This window comes from Barbus barbus (genome assembly GCF_936440315.1).
Source record: "Barbus barbus genome assembly, chromosome: 20".
NCBI lineage: Eukaryota > Metazoa > Chordata > Actinopteri > Cypriniformes > Cyprinidae > Barbus > Barbus barbus.
Window position 1 is genome coordinate 23536015 of NC_136748.1, and position 21612 is coordinate 23557626.

At 35.0% G+C, this 21612-nt stretch overlaps 1 protein-coding gene across 4 annotated transcripts in view; it reads left to right on the forward strand.

Moving 5' to 3' along the window:
- The window catches only part of LOC306886501 (neurexin-3a-like), a gene marked incomplete at both ends in the record, with an annotated part of 283146 nt that extends 261922 nt beyond the window's left edge, over nucleotides 1-21224 (forward strand). For 2 of the 4 annotated variants that reach the window (XM_079443649.1, XM_079443648.1), the window contains 2 exons: nucleotides 10997-11081; nucleotides 20923-21224. In XM_079443649.1, coding sequence (XP_079299775.1) covers nucleotides 10997-11081; nucleotides 20923-21224 — 387 coding nt within the window. Of the gene's footprint in view, nucleotides 1-10996; nucleotides 11082-20304 lie in introns of all 4 variants that reach the window. The other 2 variants (XM_079443647.1, XM_079443650.1) reach the window with 2 other exon arrangements.
- Nucleotides 21225-21612: the final 388 nt, after the last annotated feature.

Consider the following 21612-nt stretch of genomic DNA (forward strand, 5'->3'; position numbering starts at 1 on the left):
CCACAATAAAGACTAATATTTCTCCAGAGTTGTGTTTAGAATCCAATTATACGGAGGTTGGAGGCGGCCGACAGACGGCTGTGGTGTAGAGGACTGATATGTTTCAGAAGGTGCTGACTAGCCACGTGGGACCAGGATATTACGCGTGGGCAGACGCTGCTATCCCTAAGAGACGGCAGCCTTGATTTATTGAAATGCATGGCAGCCGTAGTTAAAAGGGCCAAAGCTATGGGAGCCGTATCAAGGCGCTCCTTGGGTAGATGATGCGAGTCCAATCTCCTGGCCACGGTAGTGTATTGAAATGTGAATCGAGTTTCACTTTACTCCAATTTATTTCCTCTTGAGGCATGCTACCAAATAAAAGTAACAAACAAGGGTCGCTACTGGGAACGGACAAGTTTGCATAACAATAGCAGTGGCATTTATACTGCATCTAAAAGATTCTCCTCTTTATTGCACCAATCACAGAAGTGATTTGGTCAGAAATGTTTTGAAGCACTTTTCTTAGATGTGCAAAATCACTGCAGTACTTTAATACAAAAAAAATTGTTTTAATCAAAAAAAATATTTTAAGAGAAATAATAAATATGAATGAAACTGATAAATACCAATTTTCATTTTGTTTTGTATTGTAAATAATTTATAATAAATAATAATTTTGAAAATAGTAATAAGATTCTTCTTATTATTCTTATTCTTATTATTATGCATCATTTAAAGTAACAGTATTTTAATATTTAGTTATTAATTTGATTTTATTGAAATGGATGAAACAGATAAATACCCATACCATTTTCATTTTGAAAATATACATTGTATAGTAAATAATTTCTAATAAACAATCATTTTGAAAATTATAAGAATTATTATTATTATTAATAGTAGTAGTAGTAGTAGTATTTATTATTATTGTTGTTATTATTATTATTATTATTATATATAATTTATAGTAATAACATTTAAATATTTAGTTGTTAATTTGATTTTAATTTTATTGATATTTTATATATTTTTAGTGAAATGGGACAAATACCCATATCATTTTCATTTTGCTAATCTACTTTTTTTTCTTTTTTACATCGGATACATTTTTAATTAATCATAATTACTTATTGATTAATTAAAATAATTATTATTATTCATTTTTAAATATAATTTGAAGTAATAGTGTTTATATATTTAGTTATTAATTTGATTAAATCTAAGTTTTTACAAATATACAGTGTTATATTTTTAAAGACATTAATGAAACCGATAAATAGCAACACAATTTTCATTTTGGATATGTACTTTGCTTACACTTGATAAATAACTAATTAATTAATAATAATAATAGTAATTATTATTATTATTATTATGCAAAATTTAAATTAATACAGTGTAAATATTTTGTTGTTTTGATTACATATAAAAATATTTTGAAAATGTTTCAAATATAAAAAATGTTATCTCAGGATTTGATACTTCTCTTTTTTTCTTTCTTTTTCTCTTTTCATCTGATCTCTAAAGCACATTTTATGCATTGAAGGTGCTATAAAAATTTTATTTATTACTATTAATATAAAAAAAAGTCTTCTCATGAGGACAGATTCCTCATATTCTGATATTAAGGTATCTGGTTAATGAAATCAGACTTGTACATGCCGTCTGAACTCAGTGTGCCTTCTTCTCTATCATCCAGACATTACCACACGCGCCTCTTTATCTCCCAAGACCATTTCCATCCCCTCTTCAAATTAAACAGGCACGGCATAATACAATACGCCACTTTAGATTTGAATCTGTAATAAAAACAAACTGCGTATTGCTTTCTAATTTTAGCGAGGACACAAAGAGGAGTGCTCAGGGAGATAGTTTGTCATAAGGTCCCATGCGACCTTGCCCTCCTCAGCCACAAGGTGATTAAAGATAAGGCGCAAGACCGTTCCCGTGTAAACAGGAAGATGAACGGCTGCTGTTTGAAAGCTTCAGCGTAAGCTCATGACGATTATAGTTTGACGTGCAGCACAAAAAAAGTCAAGAGTACAAAACAAAATGAAGTGTTCTGGAGTGAGTCCTTGCTGCAGGCCATTCTAGTGCAAAGAGGTAGTGAGCAAAGAGAGCTTAGAAAGTCAACAGCCAGGTGAGATACAAAGAGAGAAATGAAGAGAGGGAAAGATGTACTTCAGTGAAGCAGGCATTTACACATTCATTCAGCTGCCAGAATAAATCTTTAAAATATTCTGAATGTTAACATAATGTCTGAATAATACATTTAAATGTACTTCAACACTTTGAAAAATGTGTAGGTCACAAATAGTTGTGGGCAGGGCCTAAAACTAACATTTTGCCACGCCTGCCAGTTTTTCAGGTTCAAAGATTTTTCAAAGTTGTATTTAAGATTATTGTAGTATGTTTTACAAGAAAATACTATTTCAGATTTTGTACTTCAAAATTTCATGTATTATTCGGTGTTTAATTCAGTGTAGTTTTCACTCAAATTACTAGGGAAATTATTGCAAAGTATATCCCATACCAATTTTTTTCAGTGTATAGTTGTTACATTTTATCTATTCATATCAAAGTAATAGCGTTTACATATTTATTTGTTTATTTGATTATATCTAAGTTTAAAAAAAAAAGTTTTTTTGAAAGGAGTGAAACAAATAAATACCATCTTGAAAATGTACTTTCCTTATGCCTTATAAATAATACACCTATAATAATAATAATAATTAATAGTTTAACTTTTTTATTTCATATGAAAATATTTTGAACATTTTTATATAAGATTTATATAAGATTATTGTAGTATGATATAATAGTTATATAATATTTGATGTTGCATTTTATATATTCATATCAAAATAATAGCGTTTACATATTTATTTATTTATTTATTTATTTATCTGATCATATTTTGATCATATCATATTTCTTTCAAATTAATACATTGCTGAAATATTGTATTCTTTCAGTAGAAGATTAGTTTAGGTTTTTTTTCTCTGTTTTAAGCCTTCGATGTCCTTTCATTCTATAGATATGCCTCTGTTATCACTCAGGCCTTTTTCTTGGAGAAAACACGATGTGCGATAAGATGTCAAATGGCTGTCATCAGAGAGGTGGAACTCTCTGAATCATTCTGAAACTGATCTTCTCTCTTCTTATTGATTCAGTTTGTAATACAAGCTGTTCACTCCTTGTACTGCCAAAGTGGAGATAGACACGATAGCATCAAGGCCAGAGAAACCCACAGGAGGGATGAAAGGAGATGATTATCTGAGGATCGGAGTCAGCAAACTTTTGTTTTAATGTCTGCTTTTGTCTGCCTCCTTTTTTGAAGCTACATGGAATCATTTTCGGTTAAGGTGACTAAAGCGACTAGATATTTTCTTTTATCTTAATTGCATAATGCAAACTTCTTAAACCGCTTGACGTGACACAGCTCTTCTTCGGATACTTTCATTTAAACCCATTAAGCCACATAAATGCTTTGTTTCTCTAGACATATTTTAGTCAAGCTACAATGACAGACGTTTACAGTATTTCCCATGTAGGTGGAAAAACTCCTCACCTCCTACGAGCAAATCAAGGGTGTGATTTGGAAAGAATATATGCTGCCACACAAGCTATTTCTGCGCTACCCTACTGCTGAAAATTACTTAATTGGAAAGTTCATTTAATTAGACCTGTTTGGTTAGCTAAATCAGACTGTCTCAACCATTCAATTAGCCACCAAACATGAGAGCTGTGATCTCACTGTATTTATATCAGTATGATTCAAATGATGTTAAAACCAAACAATAAGATTCCTTTGCCATGTTTCATCAGAATTAGCTGTGTTCTTACTCATTATGAAATTAATTGTTTCCATTCATTATGACATGATACATTTTTTCCATTGATTATGACATCATTAATTATTTTCACACTGATTGTGACATCAGAATGTCTTTCTCCACTGATTATGGCGTCATAATTAGTTCTTTTTCTACTGATTATGACAAATTAATTACCTCTGTTCCCACTGATTGTGACATCAGCGTTAGCTCGGTTCCCAGTGATTGCTGCTAAATCTCAGCATCAAACATGTTGACCACACCAATGTCTTCAATCAAAAAGAGGCATAAAAACATGACGGGAGGAACTTCCTAAATCTCAAAGATTATTCCAGCATCAGCACTTTCCTTGGTTCTGTATAATCGATTAGGACTGAGGGGCTCCTGTGAAATGAATGATCTGGCTTCTGTTTGGAGGTTTAAATCACACGCTTGCTCCTATATCTACAGGATTTACATGCACAGACTTTTGGCAGAGGATGCGCCGATCCTGTGCTATGTGAATTTCGACTTTGCTTTATTTTTGCAGATTTTGTAAATACGGCCAACTCGATCCAAAAAAAAGAAGAAGAAAAAACTGATTTTTTCAGCATTTAACTATTTTAACTGTTGAGCACTGAGTGAAGATAAATAGAAACTGGGCTTTACATGACTTGATAATAGGCTTTCAGTGTTAATGTATTTAAGTCTGTTCTTGTGTTCACACTGTGCTTCTTTCAGTGTTATTAATGAAATGTCCTCTATTCTTCAGCTGCACTCTAACCTCAATTAAATCACCCTGCGAGACAAGTCAAATGGAATGAAATGAATCAATAGAAATAGGTCATTTGGGGGGGGGTCTACGGGTCAGCAGCACTAAATTTGTGAAGCTTTTCAGCAAGCGCTGAGACTATTAAGCATTTACACCTCATAAATGTTTATACTTACAAGAAATGCTTTGTATTAAGTCACTTATTTATGCAAGACTGTCAGCACAGTAATTTCAGGTGAAGAAAAGTGCAATGAATTTGTCGTGTGACCCCTTTTAGCTCTTAAGGAGTTTCTCCTTAAAGCTCGCTGGTGTCATTTTGCTAAATATAAGAAAAACATGGGTGTTTGAGTCCACTTTTCATTGAATTCAAAACGAGCGGCTTAAATTTAAGTTTTTGCTGTATTTTGAGATGCATATGACAAGAAAAGCCAATTTTAGTGTCCTTACTGTCAGTGGTGAATATTGAACCCATTTTTCTTCCACGCAGCTGAATTTGCTATACAGCCACATAATGTGATATCAGCTCTTCCTATCAAGTCTTCACCCAACACATCTGTCAATAGATCCACCTATTTATAGTAAATATGTAGAGCTACTAAGCCACATTTTTGAAGGACAACTTTTTTCATTCACTTCAACTGAAATATTACATGCACGAGCAATAGATTTGTTAGCTTCGTTGTCTACATCAGTTTGCAACCGCGAGCATTTAGACCAACTGTTCTCAGTTTGCGCACTGATATACAGCTTTTCAAATTATTTCCACATTCATTTATGCTCCGTTTGTCCTTTGATGCAGAGCATTTTTGATATTAGAAGGCTTTGACTAGACCCTGTGTAATCATATCTCCGAAAAGACCATAGCTTTCTTTATTCATAAACATCCTTAGGGTTTCCGGAACCAAATTCTGCTGAACTGAGATGCTGGCCTCTTCTGCTCTGTCACTCTGTAGTTCCCTCCTGCTTTCTGTACCCAGCAGGACACTGGAACAGCTCACCCAGGCTGTCAGTTATCTTTGAGCAGAGCCATGGTAAATATCCTGCATTGCTTAAGCAGATTTGCATAGGCAGAGCAGGCCTGGAGGCAAAGAGCTGAATGCTAACCAACATCCACAATGTCACAGGCCCAAAATACCATCTCGCCCTGCAGCTGCAAGGGTATTCTGCCATAAGTAGGCATAGAACGTAATCAGACTGCTGGCTTTGTGTAGGAAGTGGACTGGAAGTTGCTAAGCCATGCCACATTTGCCAGAAACATTCTTTTATACTGCTATATATCAGTGATTCTTCAATTACAGGAACTTTTCTGTCCCTTTAAGCAGCAGTCGTTTTTATTTTTTAATGATTTGTTCCTTAATTTTTTTAAGAATGTTGATATGTTCGATCTGAATATCTAGAATATCTCTGTTATGGACCAGTATTAATTTAGTGTTTTAAAGCATTTATTAATATGTTGAATTAGCTTTCATTTTTATATTTTCAGTTTTCAGTTTAAGCTTTCGTAATTTTCTTTTCTTTTGTCATTATTAATTTTTTTTATATTTCTATTTAGTTTTAATATACTGTATATGTGTTTCAGTAATTAGTTTAGTACTTCAATTTAGTAATTCAATATTTGAATTATTTCAGTTAATGAAAACTATGTTATAGTTTGGCAATAACATCACTGTTTTGACCCTTTATAATACATTTCTAGTGTTAAAATGAGGAAATTCCACTTTGCAGAATTTTATAAAATTTTTATTAATTTGTTATTAATGTGAATTGTTTTTATTTTTAAATAACAAAGAATGACTGTGTCCAGCTGCTGTTATTAAAAATATTTTTTTATTATTATATTATATTCATAAACTGTATAAGAACCATAAAGTGAAATTGAAATATGAAAAATATGAAAATAAAAATTGGATTTAATATTTTATATTAATAGATTAGAGGTTTGGATTAAGATTTGAGAATTCAGAAAAAGTTGCAATAATGTTACTCCCATCAGTGTCTTTCTCTTAATGTTACTCCCATCAGTGTCTTACAGTGAACAGCTATTTCACGTCACTTTACTCTAAATGGAATTGGGACAATCTAGGGCTTTTTTTTTATTCTTGCAGACTAGCCAGCTTTTGATGGAGTCCAGTCTTTGGTAAAAGTCACAATGAGTTGATCTCAGAAGGGCTGCTGTCCACAACAATCAAAGGTTCAGGACCGCAGAGCTTTAAACTCTCTTTCTATACCTGGTTGAAGAAAGGAAGGGAAAATCTTTGTATACAAAACTATATAGAGATAAATTTTAATACTCTGTATGTTAAAATTTGATTTGGCATCTTACTGTATATACATTTTCAAATTTCAATAATTTTCTGTTTTGTTAACATTTTGACAGAGATCTCTGGTCATTTTCCCTGACTTTTAGTTTGCACAAACCTTCTCGTTTTGCTCATATAGCTGCAGTCCACTCTGATTTCTGTGAATGCAGAGACTATTATTAAAGCTCAAGGGTGAAAATACAAGCCTGTCCATAATGACCTTTACCTTGTCAAGGTAGAATAATCAGATTTCACTCTTTGCCTCAGCAGGACAGCAGACAGCTCACTAAAACTCAATACACAGCAGAGCTGCTCATTTTCACCATGCCAGACGAATAACAGGTCCAAAGGGCCCTGTCATCTAAAGCTATGTAGTCCTCATCCTGCACAGCTATGTAGTCAGCTATTATTCAATATGAAGTGCAAGCAAGCCATAGACTTTAGTCAGAGCAGACACCATTTTTAATCTGACGTGAACAGAATTGAGGCTGTGGACGATTAGAGTTGGACGTTGATCGTTCAGTCAATAAAACTGAAATGTCTTTCCATAAGTTTTCAGTGGACATAGAACTTTAGAAAACATGCGTTATGAAAATGTGACACAGATGCACTATTTCCAGGTACACAACAGTGAAGCATACTAAACGTATGTCCCTCTCATTCTCATTTTCATTTGTGAGTCAAAATCAATGTGGTGTTTACTAAATCAGTAGTTTCAACTGGTTTGTTTTCAGGATCCAGAATAATGTATGCTGCAAAATTAAACAATCAAATTATTAATATTCTGCATATTTCCCACAATATGCAAAATAGACACCTTTGGTTTCTAAACAGCTCTTCACTCTCAGCAGTGTTGTTTTAGTATACGAGATATTATAGTTTTTGTTTATATTTTGAATTAGATTTTTATTTTTTATATGTAACCCTGGAGAACATAACCAGTCATACGGGTCAGTTTTTTTTTTATTTAAATGTATTCATCATCTGAAAGCTGACTAAGTAAATGTTCCATTGATGTATGGTTTGTTATGATAGGATAATATTCGGCCGAGATACAACTATTTGAAAATCTGGAATATGAGGGTGCAAAAAAAATCTAAATATTGAGAAAATCGCATTTGAAGTTGATCAAATTAAGTTCTTAGCAATACATATCACTAATCAAAAATTACTTAATTTTGGCTTAATTTTGGTTTATTTTATTAGATTTTGTTGTTTTTAAAGTACATATATTTCAGTTGTAGTTATTGTAGTGCAAGTTAAACTAAATGTTTTTTGTTTTTGTTTTCAATAAACATTTATTTCATTTCATTAACGGAAATGTTTTCTATGGTTTTAGTGTTAGTTTTACTTTAATCCTGATTCTCAGAAGCTAATAATTCAATGCACAAAATAAAAAACATTTATCATCGCCACAAGTGAACCTGTATTTAATATAGTCTGGGTTATATTACCTTTTACCTTTTCTATGATGATTTTTGAGTAATTTAAAATTGTTAATTAGTAATTATAAATTAAGTACCTATTCAGGTTCCAAAGTTTGTTGTTAAAATTATAATCGTGGCTGTTGGTCACAGACTTTATTGAATGATGTTAAAAAAAAATCAATAAACAGATAATTCTAAAAAAATATATATATTTGTCCAAAATAAATTATTCTCTAAATAATGTGTAATTTCCTTAAGACTGAAAATAAATTGAACGGATTTAACCGGATTTGCTTATCTGTCGGACACCATGAAGCATTACACTCTCGGCTTTGAGAAGAGTGAAGAAACAAGCTAATCTTCCAGGAGTTCAATATTAAGCTCCCGTCACTGTCAGACTGGGCGTGAGAGAGGGAGGGAAAAAGATAAGACTCTTCTGCACAGAGGAACGTTAAAGGCTTATATGCCACCGAAACACATTCTCACATTGTTAATATGTGGATTAGGCCATTTTCTCCTACCCAACAGAAGTGTCAATATAGGAGTATAAAATGGCATAATGCAGAAGCTCTCCACTGCATTCTCGACCTGTATCAATGCTGAGCTCGTGTTATTGTGAAAGAGGATATGAAGAGCGGCTTCTGAGATATTCAGTGCTTCTAACTGATTCCAGGATCTATACCTGTGCATCAGTCTGCGCGTATCCACAGACATACATATTCAAGGCGGCCATTGTGTCAGTAACGTTTTCATACCGAATATCAACCGTGGGTTCTGTTCGGAGCGGTTTATGAGATTAAATGCTGTCATTCAAGGGAGAAACCTGAAATAATTTCACATTTTCTCTGCAATCAGTCAATTACGTTTCTCATTGCTTTCTGCATCTGTGATATCCTCCTCCTCTTTCAGTCACGAAGATGAGTTGTTTGCCACACTAAATATAAATTCAATGAATAATTTTATATTCACATAGAGCGATATTCCACAGCCCGCCAGTGTGACGCGCCACCTCTGCTCAGCCTGATGTGCATTCGAATGGATTTTTGCACCATTTTTATACCAAAACTGGGAGAAAAAAGAGCAGCTCTTTTTTTTCCCCAGCAAAGTCCACCAAGAATACAGAGGGAAAACATTTTATTATTCCATCAAACCCAATCATATTTATGACCCTGTGCTTTCACGTAGTTGAGCGCTTTCCATTGCTCCCTGTGTTATTTAAAATTTCATAAACCTGGTCTACGACAGTACTTATTTTGCCCCACATTCTAATCTGCTCCTAATAAAGACATGCCAAGCGGAGGGTGTGAAAAACGAGCTCACTGCAGCGGTTGGTATGAGTAAGGGAGAGCGCTGGGGATAAATCAGAGCGGGAGACGTTGGAGACACACAGATAATCTCAGGGTGCCGCTGTGTGTTTGGTCCTCTCCTCTCAGTGGAGGTGATATACAGTGATGGAAAATCCATGCAGACTCTCGAAAGGGCGAGATGGAGGTGACTCGTATAAATGTTTGACGTGAGCAGTTTTTCTAAATAAAAGTTTGGAATTAACACCCAAGATGAGCTCAGCAAACTCATTCACTGTCTGTCACCGGTGAATTAATGTTTATTGACGGGGAAATAATGACACTGACTCACGAGCAGGCTTACATGAAATCTGTTCCTGCAGAGCTCCTCGGAAACTTCTGTCATTTATAAAATTCCCTAAATCTCAGACTCATTGCATATTCATTTATTAAATATTGTGGCTAATTTGATTATGCTTTCAGCTGCTAATAAGAGCGTGGTTCTCTCAGCTCCATTCAGAGGGAATAGTTCTCCCAAAAATGAAAATCCTGCTATTTTTCCACCCTCATCTTGTTCTAAATCCATAAATTATTTATTTATTTACTTATTTCAATATTTGCCTATTACTTTTATATATATAGGCCTATATATATTGGTCCATATGGAAAGTGTGTCATGATATTTTTTTTAGAAAACCTTAATGGTAACTCTTTTATAAAAATAATAGATAATGAATGTATATAGAAACGATTGTGTGTAATGGGGGGGGGGCATATTAACTACATTTTGAGAACAAATGCCCCCTACCAGTCATTTTTGACTTAATCGAGACATTTTTTGGTCCCTATGAGGAAAACAGGTTATAAATCATAGTAAAGTCATTTAAAAAAAAATAAAAATCTAAATATACAGAATGTTTTCTGTGAGGGGTAGGTTTAGGGTTAGAGTTAGGGATAGAATATACAGTGTGTACAGTAAAAAAATCCTTATGTCTATCGAAAGTCCCCATAAAACACGGAAAACGTGTGTGTGTGTGTGTATGTGTGTGTGTTTATTATTTTTTGTTAATTTGCTTATGTTGTTGTAATGGAATTTACTGTTCATATTTTGTTTTCATAATGTTTGACCAATAAAATATTGTTACAAAAATATTTACTTATTTCTTATTATTTTTTACAATTTATTTTTATTATTTATTTATTTTAACTCTTCAGAAAGGGTGCTGTCCTTTTTTTTTTAAGGCCTCCTTGGATATTTTTGGTCATGCACACCACAAATTTTGCTTCAAACTCTTATACAATATATTAGAAACTTTATCTAAAAAGGTTATTTTACATTATGGTGGTGCAATCTAATGCATTCAAGTCTCTCTTTTGTTTGTCTATTGTCCTGTTTGTGTGTTTCTCCGTATTATAGACTACGGATGACATGGTCTCTTCGGCCGAATGCTCCAGTGACGACGAGGACTTTGCTGAGTGCGAAGGACATGCAGGTGGGCTAGGTCAGTTGAATTTTGCTTGCCTCTATGTGGTGGCCTTTCATTTGCAACTGAGGATCAGATCCTCAAAGCATCGCCTCCCCCCATGGATAGAAAAAGTGTAACTTCCTTTCCAATCCAACCCATGTACACCAATATAGAGACATGCATATAGTAGGATATCTTAAGAAATAAGCTAAACAAAACAGAAATAGGCATGGATTTCTAATGCTTAGTCTATTCAGTAGCCTTGAATCAGAGCTAATGTCAAATCATTCCACTCAAACTTGTATTACGAGCTACACTTGGCCATGGGGTTTTCCGAAGTGGTTAACATGGTCACACTGATTACTAATTTTGTCCCCAGTGCCTATTATGAGAGCATACGTACAAAATTAGTACAGAAAAGTGACATGTTCTCTGCATTGATGCTTCAAAATGTATCATACTGGGGTTTCTTTGCCATGTGATAGTGGACTGCATTTTGGCACATGATACATTTTGAGATTTCTCTTGAACTTTGCTTTCAGCCTTATAGTAGAGTGATATCTATCAGATTAATTGCTGTTGAAGCAGTCTTTTCTATACCTTTCTGTTTCCTCATTTCAAGAGGCTTGATTTAAGTTAACTTGTTGTAATAGAGAACAGATATCATCGAATTTCTGTGTACCAATTTTTTTTGTGTGTCGTTATGCTTATTTTTAACGATATCATTTTGCCTCAGTGTGAACAAGTTGTTCTGCTAATATTTTCCAACCCAAATATGAAAAATACAATTCAGTGATTAGATTGATAGTGAGAAAGAGAGAGATTTGAGAGAAGTTGGGTATTGGCGCTTTTTTTACTGTAATTGTAGCTTTGAGAAAATAGTCTGTCATGTCTTTTGTGAAATATGCACATTTTTTGATTGCAGTTATAGATAATTGAAAATGTATTCCTTTGCGAATCATGATTCCAGCCAGAGAGGTCAAATGAATCTCATTATAATTTGAGTAAAACCCTACCACTTACAATAATTGGGTGTAAAACTTTGGGCACTTTTAGATCCAAGGGGGTGGTTTTTATTAAAATGAACAGATTTCAACGTTTTTTCTATGACACGAAGATCACGTTAAAACGTATTACATCAAGTCTTGGAAAGTTTTTACCATACTTTCATCATTTATTTTGATGCTTTTATTGTTTTCCCAAACCAGTAAAATAATCAAAAACATCTAAATATTAAATATCTGCATAAATTATTTCTATTTATTGAAATAAATATTATACACAATTATATTTTTTAGAAGTCTTTATTTATTTTACAGGTTTTTTTCACAAAACGCTATGAAATGCATTACGTTATATGAAATATCAGAATATAAGCTAAATAGTAAACTAGCAAATGTATTTAAAAAAGTGTGTTCTCCACAAAGTCCAGAAAGCCAGATGTGCCCCTAGTTGAACAAACACCCAATTATACATTTTCCATGTCGGAAAAGCGAACCAGCGCATAACAAGAAGAACAATGTGCCATCAGATGATTTCCAGAGGCCAAAGCCATTTCATGGCCTGTTAGTTTTATCTATTGGCCTGTAATGAGCACGCTGTCTTTCATCACAGAAATGCGCAACATGTTTATTGTTCTCCATTGGATGAAAATGTATACGTTTAAGTTTTCATGCAGACATGACAGGCTAGTGATCTGCTCTGTTTGCCTGTTCTGACCCTCTGCAATTCTCTCAAATGTCAATGCCAATTTCTTCCAAATAACATTCATCAGTTTAGCGGTTTGAGAACAATATCCATCTTTCTGGAATCTTTATGTACTCATAAAGAAAGCTATTGGCAGGGTCCCAATCATCCAGTCACGTTTACACAGAAATTCATGCCATTCTAACCTCTACATCAGTTGATGTGAAGCTGCATGAGACATTACCGCTGCAGGGGCACGTGCTCATATTCGGCGTGTGTTCTGTACCGCATGCGTGGGGTACTTCCCCTTGATTTGTCCTCTTAATTTCATGAGCTTGTTCGTGGTCGATGTTATTTTTGGTGAAGTCCTCATCTATTTCCCAGCTTTCCAAAGCAACATTCCTGTCATCTCGCCTCATCTTGTTCCGCATGATATTTTGGTGTTGAAATCGATTTTTCCTCCATTTTTCTCAAGCATCTGTACCATATGGGCTTGACCTTGAACATTGTTATTTTGATTAACAAAGCGAATAACAGGCAACAAAATCTTTTCTTGCCATCCAAAGAGTTTTTAGAGCTCAAGCATTGATGTAACCTTAAGAAAGTTGTGCTTTAAGAATGACCTGCATCCTTGAATGCCCTGCCCTCTTTTCCTCCTCACCTGACTGAGCCGGTCTGCATATAAAGTCATTTTTGAATGCAGATGGCATAGAAAGAGTTTTATTGCCACAAACCGTGCGCTTCTTAATGTCACGCTTTCTCAAGCAGTCATTTGTGGCATGTAATATGGTAGCTGCTAGTCAGAGCCATTTTCCAGACTATTCTCTCATTATTCAGTGCATGGCGCCATTTTTGATCTCCATGCATATCCTCACCATCAGACTAACCTGAGTGCTGTACTGTATGTATGAGCCAGTTTCAACAAAGCATCATACCTCAAGCTTATGGTTGCAAAGATCTCCGCTGCATTTCCTGTACCAAATCGTGTTCCTGTCTATCAACTTGTCTGTCTTGACGTGTTGTCACGTGATTCTGTTCTCTGTTTGTAAAAATTGTTGGGTTTTCCCCTTTATCCCCTATCTGGAATTCCATAGGAGGGCTTCTGTTGATTAATCATACGCTTCCGAATCATTCCGTAGAGCAGTTCTGCTGTTTTATTCTCAAATTAATTCTCTGCATCTCATTATTTTAAAGTTCATGCTTGCATGCAAACCAAAAATAGTTAGATTTCTGCTATGTAAAGTTGCGGATGTATTTTTAGAAAGTTGTAAATAAACTCCACGCAATTTGTTTATTCTGAAACACTAAATGGGGTTCATTTTCAGAGTGTTTAAATGATTCGGTAGTACAGTATTTCCTTTTGAACAAGACGAAAGGTGAAATGAATTAGGAATCGAGGGCAAGAAGCCTCCAGAGACTCAATTATCTGTTCAACAGAAGCATCTCTCACACTAGTTTATGGTACAGTTTGTATATGCAGGAATAGGTCAATGTGATGTATAAATATTAAAGATGCATTACAGGTTTGTGTTAGCATGTAGTGTAATACTAATCAGTTATAAAGGGCAAAGTTCTACATCTTTGCAGAAGTGTGATTTGTTCAGGCTTATCGCTGTCTCATATTGAGGCTTTTGATGAAATAATTACGGATAATTAATCAGGAATTAACAAGCACCAGTTTTGCTTTGCAGTGATAGCAATTTGTTTGTGTCTGCTAAAAAAAAGTCCCATGGTATTTTTCTGTCATTAAAACGTCAGCTTGGCTCAATCCAGATAAAGATGAATGAAGAATGAGATGGGTCATTCCTGTAAAGCAGTACCTTTTGAGCTCTTGTAACTTTTGTCATTTAAAAAGAAAGAATTTCTACTAAAGGGCTTGGCAGACTTTCAGAAATATGGTCAAGCTCAACAAATTAGAGAAAAATTAACATGATGCCTAACAGAATGGAAATAATAAGTCATTTCTCAGAGAAGGAATTGAAAGTTACTGCTTACAACTTGAGGGCTTTAACTTTTTTAACTTTTTAATAATGTATCATGTTTTAAAGTGAGACTAAAACCACAATCAGTATAGAATTAATGTCACTACATTTTGTTAGTTAAAGGGATATTACGGGGGGGATATTATTAAAATTGCCCTTTTAAAAATAATAATAATAATAAATAAATAAAGTTAGTGAATCCATATTTATTGATTGTGACATTGCTAAGACTAACACTGACTAATATGATTCCCTTTAAAAAAAAAAAAAAACGGAGTTTATTATTGTATCCATTATATTACAATTAAACATGCACTGCTATTCAAAAGTTTTGGGTCAGTATTTTATTTTATTTTATTTATTTATGTATGTTTAAAGAAATTAATACTTTTAATCAGCAAATATGGCAGTGAAGACATTTTATAATGTTGCAAAAGTTTTCTAAATGCTGTTCTTTTGAACTTTCTATTCATCAAAGAATCATTTAGAAGAAAATGTATCATAGTTTCCACAAAAAATATTAAGCACCATGGTCATTAACTGCATAGTAAGAATGACCCAAGAAACTTTTGTCATTCTTTGCTCACCTTCATGTTGTTTAAAACCAGTATTAAACACAAAATTACAGATATTTTCCTTAAAAGCGGTCCACACTATACTCCAAGACTTCTGAAGCCCTATAATAACTTTTTCTGTAATAAATAGATCAAAATGAGACATAACTAAATATGGCTCCTATGCAGTCTATAAGAAATATGCTGTCTCTGGCTCATTTCTCTTCCTTGTACGAACACCAGATGGCATTATATGCTGCACACATGATTTTAGATTCACACAATACTAAGAAATTCCCAAAAGATGCATATGTAATGAGCTGGATTTTAGTTATTCACCTGATTCAAGCAGATATCTACTTTTTAAGAATAAGTGTAGCTTGTTTTGTCATGCTGATTAGACAGAGGTGAGCGTCTTTTTAAACTCAAAAGCAATTAGATGCCGTTAGAATGTAGGAAATTAATAAAAAAAACGGTAGAACAAAGGAAAGAATGGTCCAGATTAGAGAGCCAGTATTGCTTGGCCCCATCCTGTGCCAAGAGAGAGGGAGTTGCTTTTATCACAGGCCTGCAGGTGGCCGTTCAGCATTGGAGCTCTTGTTTAATTACCTATCCATAGTGCAACCAGAGATAAGAACACACTAGACACCCGACATTGAGATACACCTCTTGTGTTAGAAGAGTTTTGAATAGTCTCACTTTGCAAATAATACCCAATGCGTTACAGTGTTTGCATTCTAATGGGGTGCCTTACCGCACAGATGTACATTCTTGTCAGGTGCCGTCAGTCAGTTTAATGCGTAGATGTACATTATTAACAGAATGCGTGTGTTGTAGTTAGTTGGAACAAGTCAGTCTGGCGGTGCACTAAAACAGTCATAGCCTTGAGCATTTAAGGCCTGTTCACGCCAAGAACGATAACTATAAAGATAAAGATAGAGTTTTTAAAAAATCGGTCTGAATTTAAAAGGAGTCCACACCACAACAATAACCATAAAAGCACAGAGGAACGATATTGTTAAAATAACTTTCAAAACCATTTTTTTATCCAGCTGATGAATGATAAAAACGTTGACAGCCAATCAGAGAGATTCAGTTCTCTGTATTGGAATGTCACGATTTCCCTGCATTTTAAACACTGGTATATAATGTTGGATAATAAAAAATATTGCAAGTAATCATTAAAAGTGTCACATACTGTATATTGACACATTGTTGTAATCTATTAATCAAAAGAAAGTCAAATTGATCATATTACAGTATTTATAAAGGTGTGTTAAATATTTTTATTTATCACTGCTTTCCCCACAATACTAGTCATTGTGGGGTTTCATTGTATTGAATTATTTTTGAGAGGAATTTATTTGTTATTTTCTTTTAGAAAGGAAAGTATAGATTTTAGATGATTAGATTATGCTCTAATTTAACATCTCCTAAGTTAATACTGTTCGCCCTAAAGATTTCAGAGAGTTTATTTCTATTTTCTATAGCAGTCATCAATCTTGAACCCTCTTGTGGAATTCCTCAATCAATATTCTGCTGCTTTTGAACCAAAGTCTGTGGGTACCGTCCATGATTATGAGATTTAATGACTTTACCAGTATAAAAAACGAGGAATCTGCTCTGTATTCTCCAGCAGTGTGCTGCGAAAGCGTACAGACAGACATCTGTGACCTACAGGCCCTGGTTAAAAGGCTTCTTTGACCTCGCTTAACCTTTGATGTCTGATTTGACCCCCAGCTTGCTGTGTTGTTCGTCTACTCTCCCTAAATGCAACTTACTTTACGCATGCGTCAACATCTTGCAGTAAAAAATACTTAACCCATTTTCAGCCAATTTTCCTCTCTCTTTGACATACATCCAGACTGCACGCCTGTTACATGTTTAAGACTAACAATGACAGATATATTTGTCTTTGGGTCACATGACAGAGGAAACAGTTGTCTGTTAAACTGTCCCTCTCGATTGTGTCTGTTTTATAGTTTGTGCATCTGGTTGTAGTGTGTGAAAATTAGAATTGCTTTGTTCTTTCGTCTCTGGGAATTTTGTCTTTTTAGTTTACACACTCAAATCAATTTCATTTTTTGTTGGTGACCATTTTTTTGACTAGCTGAATTTTTGGGTTCAAAATTAGTGGTGAAATTTTAACTAGATGTGAACATCAAATCACAATTATCATTAATTTGATAACGTGTTTTGATTTTTGGTCTTCTTTTTTAGATTTGGAACTAATTCAATGAAAATTCCATGTGCTTACAGTGATAAATCATCAAAATCATTTCCGAATCACATCAAGAACAAAATTGGACTGCCTCAAATGCAAAAACAACCCAATTTGATTTAGAAAATAGCAAATGAATAATCAAAAAGGCACATGATGGTCAATGAAAAGGTTCCAGATCTTGATACACTTCTTGTTTTTTCAAATTTTGAGAGTTGATCTTGATGAACAATTGACGTTTTAAGAATGTTTCCAAACTGCATGGCGAAGAAGTTGCAGTTTAGGGTTTGTCAGATTGTCAGTGTTAGAGTTTTGTTCTTTTTCGTAGATGGGCATGTATATGCTCATTGTTTGTATATCCCCATCCCTTCCTTACAGCCAAAAACGTTAATGCTGCCCGACCGCTTCGTACTGCCTATACATGGACATGGCAACTGACTTACACAATCACCCCCATCATTATCATCTCCTATGTAGTATGTTCATAGGTCCAATTCCCTCGTCACAACCCCTCCCCCCTCTAGCTATGGTAAAATATGTACAGTCATCCATTCACTCAAACCTAAAGATTAAAACCAACCTAAGCAAAAAGTTGAATTACTAGAATGTAGATATTTATTTAACAAACAAACTAAAAAATGCTATATAAATCAAAGGCTCAAATATGTACAGTTTTTTAAGAAAACTGGATTATATATCAAAGTAACAACAAAAGAGAATAATGGTGAAGTTTATTTTTCATGTTATGTGGTGTGGATGTATGTGTTGTTGCCTCCCTGTACTCTCTCATGTGGGAAACAAAAATATATATCTAACCAGAAACACGATGACAGTTATTTTGTTTTCACAAAGAAAAAACCTGTCCAAGAACATTCTTACACAACTTTCTTTTGTACGTTTTTGTTTTTCTTCATGCCAAAATCATGCGGGCAATTTGTTGATGTAAGTTGACAAAAAATTCTGATATGCTTATGTGTTTATGTTTATAATATATATGCCGTTTATGCTTGTTTAAATTTTTTATATAATGAGATCAAGAAGTTCTGATCTCGATTTGCTAAATTATACTGTTGATGTTTAAATTGCCTGTTTGTCAGTACTGTATTGTGTGCTATGACTAGTTATTGATAATTTATGGTATTAGCTTTGGTTTACTTTTGTTATTATTAAAGTCTGCCTCTTTAAGTTCTTTTAATTTTGAATTTTATTTTTATGCAAATCTTACTACAAACCTGATGGCAGTTTTATCTTTCATTTGCAATGACAGTCTGAATACCTAGCAGGTGGAAAGCAGAAGCAAACTTTTGTTTTTGTTGCATGGCAGATTCACCAAAATGTTTTTCTTCTAGTATTAGAATCACTCCTTCCTTTCTGAATAGTGACACGTTACAACTACACAAAGGACTGGCCATCTTACTGCTACTGTACTGTAGCATTTTAACATACAGAAAGCAGCATTCATTGTATTCCTTATTACTTAGATTTAGTTATTGTTTTTATGCATTCGATATAGCGATTGCTTATTACCTAGATTAAAGCCTTGCCCTTCAGAAATCAACCATATTCAATAGATAATTATAGAAATCATTCAGCTGTCATTGCATTATGGAGACAGTAGCTGCCATTAGGAAGTCATTCAAAAGGCAAGAGTCAGTGCACTGCTGGGGAGCCACATCTTCCATCACACCTGTGTGTGTATATATATATATAGAGAGAGAGAGAGAGAGAGATGTTTTTCTACAAAAATATGCAAGCTGTTGACATTGTTTCACTTCTTATAAAACAGATGAAACCGTCATAAGGTGAGACTTCACCTCAGAGCTTATATAATGATTTTCTTATATGTACTGTATGTTATTTTCTGACATTTATTTTTAGGTCATGAGACTTCATGGCAATAGGAAATTATTAATTCATACCTTTTTTAAGTATGCAAAATACTATTTAAAAAATTCTATATTTTTACAATAAGGATGCAATTCAGTAAGTTATAGCATTTATTAATCTTGATTAATGTTCATTTGCATATTGTTTATTAGTAGTTCATGTTGAAATGCATGAGCTAATCCTAACAAATGCAACTTTTGTCTTAAAAAGTTAAAAATGTTTTTAGCAAAAATTTACATTATTATGTGATTTATATTAGTATTGTTAGCTAGGGCTGTGATAAAAAATCGATGCATCGCAATTTGTGGATCGATTCTGAGATCTTCCGAATATATCCGTGATTCTTTCTGAAATAAATTCTGAGCTTAGTCTTTAGTTTTTAACCACACACTCAAATGCTCATGAAGAAGAGCTCTTGAGCGCTTTATGCCAACACAGCCTACTGTGAACACCCTTGTAATTCGCTACAAATTTTTTCGAACTTTATGAATGATTATTTTAGGTTCAAGTGCGTGTAAGTAATTTGAAGCAAGCGTATGACTGTATCTAAAGCATGCAGTGCCATCTGCTGTTAAAAACTAAGCTCAGAATCAATTCGAGAGAGAATCACGATGCATTTGGAAAATCTCAGAATTGATGCAGAATCATTTCTCAATTCGCCATGCATCGATTTATTTTCCCAGCCCTATTGTAAACCCATGTTAATTATTCACGCACAATTTCAAATAGCTCGCAAACCAGCTTACCCACAAAGACCTGTCAAGTCCTTTTGATGCCAACTTATAGTCGTTTATGTTCAATATTGTTTTGCTTTTGCCTTTTATTTGTGTTAAGTTTTTTTTTTTTTTGTACGTTCTGCCTTGTATCCGTTAGTGTTTCTTTAACCAGTTTTCGAGACTAACTTGCCTCGTGTCTGTGTTCAATTGTAGGAGGCGAATTAGTTTTCCCAGTACTTGTAAAGGATCCCTTAGAGCTCCCCTCTGTAGCCACTCGTACACCCTCCATCCCCTTTCCCCCAACCCTCCGCCCCCACCTCACCATTATTGAGACCACCAAAGAGTCCCTGTCCATGGCCACTGAGGCGGGGGTACCTTGCTTGTCGGACCGAGGCAGCGATGATTGTGATGATGATGATGGCTTGATGATATCTGGGTATGGCTCTGGGGAAGCATACGACTCTAACCTGCCCCCTACTGATGATGAAGATTTTTACACCACCTTCTCCTTGGTAACAGATAAGACCTTGTCTTCGTCGACCTTTGAAGGTGGCTACAAAGCTCACGCACCTAAGTGGGGATCCAAGGACTTTAGACCTAACAAAGTCTCCGATTCTGGTAGGACTACTACCGCATCTTTTTCCCCCAAGCTGAGCCGCTCCACAACCACGTCCACGCCACCCAAACTGCCCGCGGGCAAAATGAATCACAGGGAGCTAAAGCCCCAGCCCGACATAGTCTTGCTTCCATTGCCCACTTCCTATGAGGTAGACAACACAAAGCTGAAGAGCCCATTAATAACCTCCCCCATGTTCCGTAATGTACCCACAGCAATCCCCACGGAGCCGGGCATCAGGCGGGTTCCGGGGGCCTCCGAGGTGGTCCGTGAATCTAGCAGCACCACCGGAATGGTCGTCGGGATAGTTGCCGCTGCCGCTTTGTGCATCCTAATTCTGCTGTACGCCATGTATAAGTACAGAAACAGGGACGAGGGATCCTACCAAGTGGATGAGACCAGGAATTACATAACCAACTCGGCGCAGAGCAATGGAGCAGTCATGAAGGACAAGCAGCAGAGCGCGAAAAGCGGCAACAAGAAACAGAAAAACAAGGACAAGGAGTACTACGTGTGAGAACGTTGCCCATCGCTTTGACAGAACTTTGAGCTGTTGGGCGCTGCGCCGAGAAAGGGCGACAGGAGCCGAACCCCGGCGCCGCGCCGAGAGGGTGAACTCTGACGCGAACTGTACCATAAAGCACACTTACAACTGTAAGCATACCGCGAAGGTAAAATAGCAAACATTAGTGACCTTATTCCTCTATCTGGTCGGAGACGTTATCAGTGTAGAATATTCCACAGCTACATCATAATCCTAAGTGACTTTTAGAGGTATGTGAACCTTGGCGTAAATCTCGTTTTTCTTTTCTTTTGTAACTCTGTAAAAAAAAAAAGAAAAAAAGAGGAGAGCGTTTCAAGCATGTAAGAGAAACATAGTGCTGACGTCCGTAATGAAAGTGGGA